The sequence below is a fragment of the Trichosurus vulpecula genome, chromosome 5 (assembly GCF_011100635.1).
Source record: "Trichosurus vulpecula isolate mTriVul1 chromosome 5, mTriVul1.pri, whole genome shotgun sequence".
Classification (NCBI taxonomy): domain Eukaryota; kingdom Metazoa; phylum Chordata; class Mammalia; order Diprotodontia; family Phalangeridae; genus Trichosurus; species Trichosurus vulpecula.
Genome location: NC_050577.1, coordinates 266,988,820 through 267,002,650, shown reverse-complemented (window position 1 = coordinate 267,002,650; position 13,831 = coordinate 266,988,820). Strand labels below are relative to the sequence as shown.

Here is a 13,831-nt window from a genome sequence, read left to right as displayed (position 1 = left end):
GTCCCTAAATCTGCATCTGGGGACAGGACCAAGGGAGAGTTATTAATAGTCCCAATGAAGAGAAAGAAGTAGACAGACTGCTACATTATGATCCAGGCTAGACAAGACAAGAACTTCCCATGTGTGGACATCGTGATGGATGGCTAGTGGGATATTACAATGTCCTTTCTGAGAAAACTGTAACATAAATAAATTTTTTTTAATTACAAGAAGTAAAATGGGAGCTAGCCAGGAAGCAAGTTGCTGTATATAACATCACTGTGGTCTCCTCTACCTCACAAAGCCCTCAGTTCTATGGACAGAAACCTCAGTCTTTGAGTATTAAAGGTAACTGGCAATGTGGCAGATACGGGCAGGCATAGAGAAATAGTATGGGGGGAGGACAAAGAGTAAGGAAAAGGAGACAATGACAGAGAGAGAGAGAGAGAGAGAGAGAGAGAGAGAGAGAGAGAGAACGGAGAGAACGGAGAGAACGGAGAGAGCAGAGGAACACTTAGAGGCAGAGAGAGTGAAACATAGAAGAAAAATACAAAGAAGGGGGGAAACTTTAACCTTCAGATATGATCCACTTCACCCATGGGTGTCCCTCCCAGAGCCCCTATTAGACCTAACAGCTGCAAGCAGCCATTCCCATGTGGTTCTCTGGTTTACTGTCCCTGAAGCAAAGCCCACGGGGACCCTTGATCCCCAGAACGGGAAGCAGGAAAAGGGGATATCAGACTGTAATCTAGAAGTAAGAAGAAAGTGAGAAGGGAAGCTTTGTCATTAGGGCATGACCTTACTAAGGAGAAGTAAACAATAGCTACCCTGCTCCTTCTGCTCCCTGAGCTCTATGTAATGTAGGTACAGAAATGTGGGTCAGGAGATACCTCAGTCTCATCACTGCCACCCCAATTCCACCAAAATGATTAGAGGTGGAGAGGATATCTCAAGCCTATGGAGAAACTGAGGGCCAGATAAAGACAAATACACACCCAATGTTACCCAGGGAGTCTAAGGTAGATGTTTTGCAGGGTGCTAAGGAGATGTGGATTCTCAAGATACATGCCTGCTGGCCAACATGGAAATCACCTAGTTTCCCTCCCCTCAGCCTTTAGGCAGTTAACACAGACTGAAGAAGCCAGAATTTTATTGACAAGCAAGCCTTCCTCTCTTGATGCGAAGGGAGGAAGCTACAACTCCACGTTGCTCTTAAGAATGTGAAACTGAATGAACCTAAAACCATCAGCAAGCATTATATGCAATGGGGATAAGCTAGATGCATTCCCAATAAGATCGGGGTGAAACAGGGATGTCCATTATCTCCCCTATTATTCAATTTGGTACTAGATATGTTAGCTTTAGCAATAAGAGAAGAAAAAGAAATTGAAGAAATTAGAATAGGCAAAGAAGAAACTAAGCTATCGCTCTTTGCAGATGACATGATGATTTACTTAGAGAACCTGAGAGTAACAACTAAAAAGTTACTTGAAATAATAAATAACTTTAGCAAAGTTGCAGGATATAAAAAACCCACATAAATCCTCAGCATTCCTATACATTACTAACAAAGCCCAACAACAAGATATAGAAAGAGAAGTTACTTTTGAAGTTACTAGAGACACTATAAAATATTTGGGGGTCTACCCGCCAAGACAAACCCAGAACACAATTACAAAACACTTCACACAAATAAAGTCAGATATAAAGAAATGGAAAAACATCAGTTGCTCATGGTTAGGCCAAACTAATATAGTAAAAATGACAATTTAGCTGCAATTAATTTACTTATTCAGTGCCATACCAGTCAAACTTCCAAAAAATTATTGTACAGAGCTTGATAAAATAATAACAGAATTCACATGGAAGAACAAAAGGTCCAGAATATCAAGGGAATTAATGAAAAGAAATGCTAGGGAAGGTGGCCTAGCCATACCAGATATTAAACTGTATTGTAAAGCTGCAGTCATCAAAACTACTTGCTACTGGCTAAGAAACAGTGTGGTGGATCAGTGGATTAGGTTATGTACACCAGACACAGTGCAACCTACTCTTTGATAAACCCAAAGAAAACAGCTTCTGGGTTAATAATTCATTATTTCACAAAAACTGCTGGGAAAATTGAAAAATAATATGGCAGAAACTGAGCGTAGACCAATATACTATACTGTATACAAAAATAAAGTCAAAATGGGTTCATGATTTAGGAATAAAGGCTGATACTATGAGGAATTTGGGAGCACAAGGGATAGTTTACCTTTCATAGGAAAGGGAAGTCAAATGGGAAAGGGAAGAATTCATGACCCAACAAAACATAGAAAGTATTACAAAAAGCAAAATGGATAATTTTGTTTATGTTAAATTGAAAAGTTTTTTTAGTTTATTTAATTTAATATATTTAGTTTTCAGCATTGATTTCCACAGGAGTTTGAATTACAAATTTTTGCCCCATTTCTACCCTCCCCCCCACTCCAAGATGGCAAATATTCTGGTTGCCCTGTTCCCCAGTCAGCCCTCCCTTCTGTTACCCCACTACCCTCCCAACCCCTTTTCCCTTCCTTTCTTGTAGGGCAAGATAAATTTCTACGCCTCATTGCTTGTGTATCTTATTTTCTAGTTGCATGCAAAAACTCTTTTTTTTGTTTTTGAACACCTGTTTTTAAAACTTTGAGTTCTAAATTCTCTCCCCTCTTCCCTTCCCACCCACCCTCCCTAAGAAGTCAAGCAATTCAACATAGGCCACATACATATCATTATGTAAAACCCTTCCACAATACTCATGTTGTGAAAGATTAACTATATTTTGCTCCTTCCTAACCTATCTCCCTTTATTGAATTTTCTCCCTTGACCCTGTCCCTTTTCAAAAGTGTTTGTTTTTGATTACCTCCTCCCCCATCTGCCCTCCCTTCTATCATCTCCCCTTTTTTATCTTCTTCCTCCTTCTTTCCTGTGGGGTAAGATACCCAATTGAGTGTGTATGGTATTCCCTCCTCAGGACAAATCTGATGAGAGCAAGATTCACTCATTCCCCCTCACCTGCCTTCTCTTCCCTTCCTACAGAACTGCTTTTTCTTGCCACTTTTATGCGAGATAATTTACCCCATTCTGTCTCTCCCTTTCTCCCTCTCTCAATATATTCTTCTCTCATCCCTTAATTTGATTTTATTTCTTTTAGATATCATCCCTTCATCTTCTACTCACCCTGCGCCCTCTCCCTCTCTCTCTCTCTCTCTCTCTCTCTCTCTCTCTCTCTCTCTCTCTCTCTCTCCATATATATATATATATATATATATATATATATATATATATATACACACACACATACATACATACATACATGCACACACACATATATGTATACATACACATATATATATGCATATTCCCTTCAGCTACCCTAATACTGAGGTCTCATGAATCATACACATCCTCTTTCCATGTAGGAATGTAAACAAAACAGTTCAACTTTAGTAAGTCCCTTACGATTTCTTTTTCTTGTTCTTTTTCTTGATTACCTTTTCATGCTTCTCTTGATTCTTGTGTTGGAAAGTCAAATTTTCTATTCAGCTCTGATCTTTTCATTAAGAAAGCTTGAAAGTCCTCTATTTTATTGAAAATCCATATTTTGCCTTGGAGCGTGATACTCAGTTTTGCTGGATAGGTGATTCTTGGTTTTAATCCTAGCTCCACTGACCTCCAGAATATCATATTCCAAGCCCTTCGATCTCTTAATATAGAAGCTGCTAAATCATGGATTATTCTGATTGTGTTTCCACAATACTCAAATTGTTTCTTTCTGGCTGCTTGCAGTATTTTCTCCTTGATCTGGGAGCTCTGGAATTTGGCGACAATATTCCTAGGAGATTTCTTTTTGGGATCTATTTGAGGAGGCAATCTGTGGATTCTTTCAATTTCTATTTTACCCTCTGGCTCTAGAATATCAGGGCAGTTCTCCTTGATAATCTCTTGAAAGATGATATCTAGGCTCTTTTTTTGATCATGGCTTTCAGGTAGTCCAATAATTTTTAAATTATCTCTCCTGGATCTATTTCCAGGTCTTTCTAATGAGATATTTGACATTGTCTTCCACGTTTTCATTCCCTTGGTTCTGTTTGATAATATCTTGATTTCTCATAAAGTCATTAGCTTCCACTTGCTCCAATCTAATTTTGAAGGTAGTATTTTCTTCAGTGGTCTTTTAGACCTCTTTTTCCATTTGGCCAATTCTGCCTTTCAAGGCATTCTTCTCCTCATTGGTTTTTTGGAACTCTTTTGCCATTTGAGTTGGTCTATTTTTTAAGGTGATGTTTTCTTCAGTATATTTTTCAATATTCTGGGGGGTCTCCTTTAGCAAGTCATTGACTTGTTTTTCATGGTTTTCTCACATCCTTCTCCTTTCTCTTCCCAATTTTTCCTCTACTTCTCTAACTTGCTTTTCCAAATCCTTTTTGAGCTCTTCCATGGCCTGAGACCACTTCATGTTTTTCTTAGAGGCTTTTGTTGCAGGCTCTTTGACTTTGTTGACTTCTTCTGCCTGTATGTTTTGGTCTTCTTTGTCACCAAAGAAAGATTCCAAAGTCTGAGACTGAATCTGGGTGTGTTTTCACTGCCTGGCCATGTTCCCAGTCAACTTACTTGACCCTTGAGTTTTTCAGCGGGGTATGACTGCTTGTAAAAAGTATTTTGTTCCAAGCTTGGGGGGATGCACCAGCTCTGCCACACCAGCACTCCTCCTTCCCCAAGAACCCCCAACCAGGACTGGACTCAGATCTTTAGCAGGCTCTGCACTCGTGCTCTGATCCACCACTTAATTCCTCCCACCAGGTGGGCCTGGGGCCAGAAGCAACTGCAGCTGTAGTTCGGTACCTGCCCCACCTCCACTGCCCTGGGGGCTGTGGCTGAACTTCGAACTCTATCACCCTGTCCCCAGCAGCTTTTCCCACTAACCTTTTTCTGTTGTCTTTGGGGTTTGTGGGTTGAGAAGTCTGGCAACTGCTGCAGCTCACTGATTCAGGGCGCTAGGGCCTGCTTCACCAGGCTCCTGCTCTGGTTGGTCCACAAGGCCCACGCTGGGCTCTACTCTGCTCCACTCTGCTCCACTCCCAGCTCTGTGCAGGATAGACCTCACCCAGCAACCATTCAGGCTGTCCTGGGCTGGAGCCCTGCTTCCCTTTGCTATTTTTTGGGTTCTGCAGTTGTAGAATTGGTTCAGAGACATTTTTAATAGGTTTTTGGAGGGACTTGGCAGGGAGCTCATACTAGTCCCTGCTTTCCAGCTGCCATCTTGGCTCCGCCCCCTTCATCTAGTTCTTAACTGGATTAGCAGAGAGAACTTTTAATGGGCTTGCTTATTCTATGACCAGGAATGCAGCCTTTCCTTAAGCTGACTGAAGCATTCCTTCCTACCTCCTAAAGGAGGAGAGAGATATGAATGCCTCTTCAGACTTCCTTTGAAGAGACCCAACAAAGTCTGAAGGAGATGAAAAATAGGTCACTCCCAGTTTCATATTCTTCATAATTAGTGAATACATCACTCTGGGTTTGAGCCACTCAAACTATAAATGCAACCATTCCAGAATCTGAATGGGACACATTTTAATATTGCATTGTCTTGGTTATTTGCTCCTTAAATTCTGAAATCTCATCACATGGGTTGGGGGAGACTTAACTGCTCAGGGGTGCCTTAGTCAACCTTCTGAACATAGCATATCCACAATATATTATATATGTTATATACCTGTGGGGATATATACATATGTAGAGACAGATATAGATGTTACTTTAAGGTTAACAAAGCACCTTTCTTACCACAACCTGTGAGTCAAGCAGTGCAAATATTATTAGTGACATAAATAGTGTCCATGGATTTTTACTACAAATGAATGTTGACTTTTGTTTTTAAAAAAAGTCAGATTTATTAATAAAATTATCTCATTTCTATTATTTTTGCTACTAACAGAGCCTGTTATGTTTACATCTTTACGTATTTTGACCACAGTATTTCTCATATAAATACAACTTGGAAATAATGCATAATCTTTTTAATCTGTTGCTGTAACCTCATTGCTACTACATTACTTAATATTTTTCTTTGATAACGATTGAGGAAAATAAATTGTCCGTTGTTTTCTTTGTCTTTTCTACATTTTTAGTTTCATTATCAAGCCAACATTTGTATCCACAAAATAACTCTGGTAGGACTCCTTCTTTTTCTATTTTTGTAAACAGTTTATGCAATATTGGAATGACCAATCCACTTGTAAATCCATCTTATCTGCGTTTTTTTTTTGCCTTGAGAGCTCATTTATGGCTAATTTGCTTTTTGTCTGAAACTGGATAATGTAAATTCTCTGTTTCTTGTCCAACTAATTTCACCCTTTTGCATTTTTATATACATCCATCGGTTTCTTCAATGTTAACAATGTTCTAGGCATACAATTGGTCAAAATGCATTTTTATAATTTATTTTATTTTATATTCATTTCTTCTAAGTTCTCTTTTTCCAGTTTTGATGATGACAATTAGATTTACTTCTTGTTCATTTAATGAATTCCACTAGCTATTTAGTTTCATTTGTTCATAATGTCAGCTCCTGCTTTTACTTCTCAATTTCATAAACCACAGAATTTAACTGATAAATGTTCTTTGTTCTGACTGCTCTACAGATGAGTCATTCCCCCTGTCTCTCATTCTACTCTGGCCTCCCTATTCCCTAAGACACAATAATATTGAAATTAGACTAATGAATAACCCTACAAAGATCTCTAAGTGTTCAACTGAAAGGAAGAGTCAACTGATGTACCAAACTTCACTGTTGTCTCAGTTTAAGAAGTTGCCACAATCAACTCAATGTTCAGCAACCACCAACCTAATCAATCAGCAGCTGTCAACATCAAGGCAAGACATCTGCCACCAAAAAGATTACAACTCCCTGAAGGATCGGATGAAGGTTACTATTTTTTTTAGCAATAAAGTATTTTTTGATAAAGGTACATGTGTTGATTTTTTTAGATGTGATAGTATGAATATAACTTTATAAGCACTGGAAAACCAAATAATTTGTGTGACTAACTTTCTTGCAATATTTGTTTTATTGCAGTGATCTAAAAGTGAACCCCAAATATCCCTGAGGTAGGGCTGTACTATTATTATTCCTACTTTTAAAATAAGGAAATTAAGGCAGAGAGAGGTTAGCTGACTAGACTGAGGTCAAATACTAAATAAATGCCTAAGGCTGGATTTGAATTGAGGACTTTCTGACTCCAACACTCTACTCATTGCACCACCTAGCCACCTAACATCTACCTGCCTAGAAATATTCAGATGCTATTCCATTCTGTGTAGCTAGATAAGAAGCGAAGAAATAAACATTCATTAAGCACCAATTACGAGTCAAGAACTGTGCTAAGCACTTTACAGATATTATCTCATTCGACTCTCATAACAACCTCGGAAGGTAAGTAATACTATTATCCCAATTTTATAAATGAGGAAACAGAGGCAAGCAGACATTGAGAAACTTACCCAGAACCACATAGCTGCTGGGTGTCTAAGGCTAAATGGGGACTCTAGTCTTCCCAACTCCAGACCTAGCATTCTATCCAGAGACAAAACCCAGCTACCTCTAGGTGCCTCTTCATATTTTCAGCAGTGATATTGATTCATTATTCATGGAGAATTGAAGTAGAATGAAGTTTCCATGTATATCTCTTTTAAACCTGTTCATTCTTACTGTTGCTTTGTCTGAAATCATGATTACTACCCTTGCTTTTTTTAAATTAACCTGAAAAAAAATAACATAAAATGAAATTCACCTGAAGCACAATTAAATTTTCACCAATCCCTGTGGTATAATTCTGTATGAGTGAGTTTGTTTCTTGTAAAGAACTGGTTGGGCTCTGATTTCTAAATTATATTCTTACCATCTTCCATTTTGTGAGTGACCTCAACCCATTCATATCTGTGCTTATAGTCATCAATTGTGTATTTCCCTCCATCCTGTCCTCTTAACCTTTTTTTTTCCTTTTTTGCACCCTACCCTCTCCTTACAAAAAAGGGAGTAAAAATAGGAGTTTGCTTAAAACTTAGTGATCTATAACTGAAGTGATCTCTTTGTCCCACTGCTCTTCATCTTTCCCTCTTATCTAGTCCCCATCTCAAATTCTTATTCTTCCTTTCTTCTTAATTTCCTCTTCATGATCCATCACAGCCACACCTGATTGTGTTTTGCTTAGACCATCCCTACCTACACTGCCTCTAAACCACCCACTTCTCCTACTATCCCAGTATTTCCCTTCTGAGGCTAATGTATTTCTGGACAAAAACTCTGTGTGTGTGTATGTGTGTGTGTGTGTGTGTGTGTGAGACAGAGAGAGAGAGAGAGAGAGAGAGAGAGAGAGAGAGAGAGAGAGAGACAGAGAGACAGAGAGAGAGACAGAGACAGAGAGACAGAGAGAGACAGAGAGACAGAAAGAGAGAGAGAGAGAAACTCTCTTGTACAGTTCAGATGAAAGTGAGGTTCATGTCATCCATTCCCCCATCCCTTCATCCATATTTATAGACTCTTCATCAACATCCCCAGTAATGTGAGATAGTAAAGTTCCCTCTACTTTCTCCTCATTTTTTCCCTACTATATTTTCCTTTCCTTCCTTTTTTTTAAATCACCTCCGTAGGCCCCTTCCTCTTTCAGTCCTACTATCAAGTCAAACCTCTGTGGGTGGCTGTCCCTAATCAGGCCCTGGGTTGTCTTCTCTCCCCTCTGAGGTTTCCAAGGTCAGGATCCAGCTTCTTCTGTGTCCTCTGGACACAACTCTGTTCATACTACTGATTCACTCTACTGCTGGAGTTTTCCCAGTCAGAGAGCTTCTGAGATCTCCTTGAGCTGAGAACTTTTGGACTGTTTCCTCTTCCAGGGCTCTTAGCTTCTGCTCATCTTTCTGTTTAAACCTGGACTGGATGAATCAGCTTATTGCAGGATCACTTTGGATTTGGGGTTATTGCTTCATGTGGTGCTCTTGTTATATCATCATTGGAATAAAGATGGGAGAGTTCTACAGCTTTCACAGAGCTGCCTTCATCTGGAATAACAATAAATTATTAAGGACTTACTATATGCCACTGTGGCAGATGCTGGGAATGCAAAGACAAAAAATGACAAAATCCCTATGAATAAGGTGATTATATTTCGATAAGGAGATAGAATACATGCATATACAAAATAAATACAAGTTAATATGGTGGTCCAAGGTGAAGGCACTAGCAGCTGGAAAGATCAGGAAATAAATTATATAGGAAATGGGACTTCAACTGAGTTTTGAAGGAAACTAGAAATTCTAAAAGATGAAGATGAGAACAAAGTGCATTCCAACATGGGAGCACATCCTGAGAAAAGACAAAGACAAGAGATTGGACAGCCTTTAACTGGAACATGGTGGCAGGAAAAATGAGTAAGAAGCCTGGAAAGGTGAGTTGCAGTCAACTTGTGGAGGGAACTAACCTTCTTATCATAAACTCTTCCTTGATTTTAGCCTCCTGCCTCCTTCTACACTCACAGTACTCAATCCAAAGCAGAGGGAAATGACTAAGGGTCCTTGTCTTCCATGTGATCTCCTTTCTCAGCCTTGAGAACTATTCACAATTTCGCATTCCTCCAGATAATATCTGGAAAGGACCTAGCACATGCTCAATGCTTGGAAAATGCTCATACCCTTCCCTCTATAATAAATAGGCCAAACAGTTATTGACATCAAAAAACATATTTCCTTGATCCTAATAGTGTGGCAAAGGCTGCCAAGTGCTTATACATGTGAGCAGTATCACTCTAGTCATCTGGTTGCCTTCTCTGGCTCTATGATTAATGACTATTCATGTATACTAACAACTGGAATTACATGTTCCTAGATCACCTTCAACGAGATCCAGCCATACTAGAAGAGACAGAGTTGTACTTGGTCCCCTCTGGACATCAGATCAAAAGCATCCTAAGTCAAGGATCAAGGTGGGAGACATAGCACAATCATCAAAAGAAGAAAAATTGTCATTAAATTAAGTATCTATTTAGTGCTACTATGTGCCAGAAAACTGTGTTTAAAATTAGAGATATAAAAACTAAAGTGAAACACTCTCTAGCTTTAAGGATCTCACATTTTTCTGAGGTAAAACAGCATGCACAGAGATAAGGAAATACAATGTACATAGAAAGTAATTTCAGGGGGACAGTATTAATGACTGGGGTGGGGAGAGATTGGTAAAGATTTTCATGTAGGACACCATTACACTCAAGCTAATCTGTGTAGAGAGCGAAGGATTCCAAGACACAGAAGTGATGAAGTACAATCCAGACGTGGGAAACAGCCTGTAAAGGAGCAGAAAGGTAGGGGCTATACTATCAAGTTGGAGAACAGCAAATTGACCTGGTTGGCCAGAATATAGAATCCATGGTGGGAGCAATGTTTATTTGCTCTAGAAAAATAGATTGGAGCCAGATTGTGAGTTGCTTAAAATACCAAACAAAGGAGTTTATATTTTATCCTAGAAATAGAAGGGAGTCACTAAAGGTTGTTAAACAGAGACGTGACATGATCAAACCTGTGGCTGTGGGCAGCTAGCTGGCTGAAGTCAGCTACATGTCACACTGCATAGAGTACAGGCCCTGGAGTCAGAGAGAACTGGGTTCAAATCCAGCCTCAGAAGCTTACTAGCTATGTGACCATGGGCAAGTCACGCAACCCCAATGGCTTCCAAAAAAAATGAGCCTAACAAATGATATGAAGGGTCAGAAAATAACAACTACCAGGATCTCAACAGGGTGAGCTGTTTAGATAGGGTAAAGTGAGTTAGAGATAGAGTTTAGGTCAGATCTGCTGATCCCAGACCCAAGGGAGCTAGACACATGCTGTAGATCCATCCAAGTTCAGAGTAGGAATCAGAACCTCATGGAGTTAATGATTCCAAAAAGACAGATATGGGCACGGAATATTCATTTCACAGTGATGTTGGAAATCAGAGGAGGTGGACAGAAGCAGCCATAAACAAGAACAACCTAAATAAAATTTACCTGCTAATTTAGATCAAGACAAATTCTGCATCTCCTCCAGCAAAATCTAACTTCCATAAAGGAGGACTTGTTACATTTGTGTCTCTGTGTCCTCAGCAAACTGCACACTATTTTTACACATAGTAAGCACTTAACGAATGCCTGATAAACTGATCTGAACACTCCTTGAATGTGATAAACTTTTATGGAGCTTATTCTCTGATAGTTCTGACCACCAAAGTACTTACTGGCACTGAACATAGCAATGGAATGCCTTACCACAGAGGAAGAGGAGGGCTCCATTTCAAGGTTCTAGTACAGAGAGGACCCAAGTCCTCACATCTGACGTGTGTCAAAGCTGGCATATCATAATCACACTCAATCACTCTGCCCCTTAATCCATGTGAATGCCTCTCAAACTGCAGCACTAGACTCAGAAGACATTTATATAATCAACACACCCAATAATATCACAGAATCCAAATCACAGAATCTCAGTGTCGAAAGTAACCTTACGGAGGGCAGTGTCCAGCTAACAACCTCCTTCTCCACCCCAAACACTGTCCTTCTACTTGTAGACTTCAATATACATGTTTATGTCCCTCAGACCCTGGCTTCCTAGTCCCTCTAGTCCAACCCATACCTGAATAGTCCTCCAAAAGTCATCACCCAGCCTCCACTTGAAGCACAAACGTCAAAATAGCTACCAGATAAGGGTCTTAAGTGAAAACTGACAGAGGTTCCTGGGACTTTCAGAAAAGAAAGGATGTCCTTCTAAAAGACTAGGCCCATCTCAACCATCATCCTCCAGGAATCTCCCTACTGTGCAAAAGATCCAGGAGTTCAGCCCTTTCCCCCATTTTACAAAGGTCAGGTCATGAGGGTGAAGAACACTCACTTTTGGGAAATGCCAATATAGGAATTTCTTTTCCTTGACTACATATATATTGCAATATATGTTTTATTTTTCCTTTAGTGGAAGATGGTGTCAGGGTCAGGAGAACGGAAAAACAAACAAATGTTTTGTAGTTGAAAATATAAAATTTAATTTAAAGAAAAAAACAAAGAACAAAAAAGAACTCACCAAAAAGGAAGCCAGGCAAACCACTGGACAAGACAAGAACTTCAAAGGTGTTCTGTTACCTTGCGCCTCAGAGCTCCTATCACCTCCTTGTTCCTCAGGGTATAGATAAAAGGGTTGAGCATGGGAGTTATAACTGTGTAGAAAAGGGAGAGGATTTGGTCCATGTTCTGAGTATCATTGGCTCTAGGTCTCATATAGGCAAGGCTTGCAGTCCCGAAGAAGAGTGTGACAACCAGTAAGTGGGAAGAGCAAGTAGAGAAGACTTTTTGGCGCCCCTGAGCAGAGGATACCCCAAGGATGGTAATGAGGATGCGAACATAGGAAAACAAGATCAGTGCAAAGGGAGTCATGATAAAGAGCATGGTGCAAGTAAGATCTCCAACCTCACCCCAAAATGTGTCTCCACTTGACAGTCTCAAAACAGGCAAAATGTCACATAGGAAATGGTGAACAATTTTAGTTCCATGAAAAGGCAAGGTAAAGATGAATATGGAGTGGGTGGTGCCTGTGATGATGCCCATTAGATAGGAAGCACCCACCATACCCACACATACCTGCCGGTTCATCAGCATGGCATAATGCAGGGGCTGGCAAATGGCAGCATAACGGTCATAAGCCATGGCAGTGAGCAGGCAGCATTCAGCAATGCCAAAGAGGGCAAAGAAATACATCTGGCTGAAGCAGCTGGCAGGAGACATGGCAGGATGTGAGAAGAGGAGATCAGTCAGCATCCTAGGTACAATACTTGTAGTGTAGAGTATTTCTGTCACAGAGAGATATCGAAGGAAAAAGTACATGGGAGTTCTCAGGGCTGGGTCCAGCAGGGTAAGGGTGATGATCAGAGAGTTGCCCAGCAAGGTGACCAAGTAAACAAAGAGTACTCCCCAAAAGAGGGCACTCTGGTAGGCCCCCAAATATGAGAATCCCAACAAAATAAACTCGGTCACTGCTGTCCTATTACCATCATCCATATCACTAAATCTGTATCTGGGGAGAGGACCAAGGGAGAGTGATTAATATACCCAAAGAAGAGAAAGATACAGACAAACTACTACATTAAGACCCAGGCTAGACAAGACAAGAACTTCCCAAGTGCAACGATTGTGATGGATTATTAGTGGGATATTAGAACGTCCTTTCTGAGAAAACTATAACACATATCATGTTTTTTACTTATAAGAAGTACATTGAGATCTAGCCAGGAAACAAGTTGCTCTATATAATGTCACTGTGGTCCCTTCCACCTCACAAAGCCCTCAGTTCTATGGACAGAAACCTCAGTCTTTGAATATTAAAAGCAACTAGCAATATGAACAGATATAGGTAGGCATAGAGAAATAGTGGGGGGAAACAAAGAGTAAAGAAAAGGAGAGAGAGAGACAGAGAGAGACAGAGAGAGAGAAAGAGAGAGAGAGAGAGAGAGAGAGAGAGAGAGAGACAGAGAGAGAGAGAATGGAGAGAGCAGAGGAACACTTTGAAGCAGAGAGAGTGAAACATAGAAGAAAAAGAGAAAGAAGGGGGAAACTTTAACTTTCAGATAGGATCTACATCACCCATGGGTGTCCCTCCCAGAGCCCCTGTTAGAGCTAACAGCTGCAAGCAGTCATTCCCATGTGGTTCTCTGGTTTACTGTCTCTGAGGCAAAGCCCATGGGGACCCATGATCCCTAGAGTGGGAAGCAGGAAAAGTGGAGATCAGACTGTAATCTGGAAGAAAGAAGGAAATGAGAAG

At 40.2% G+C, this 13,831-nt stretch overlaps 1 protein-coding gene across 1 annotated transcript; it reads right to left on the bottom strand.

The window, feature by feature from the left end:
• Positions 1-12,141: 12,141 nt before the first annotated feature.
• LOC118852443 (olfactory receptor 9-like) lies at positions 12,142-13,071 on the bottom strand. Its single transcript, XM_036762189.1, has one exon. The coding sequence runs from the start codon at positions 13,069-13,071 to the stop codon at positions 12,142-12,144; it is 930 nt and encodes a 309-aa protein (XP_036618084.1).
• Between the last annotated feature and the right edge of the window lie 760 nt (positions 13,072-13,831).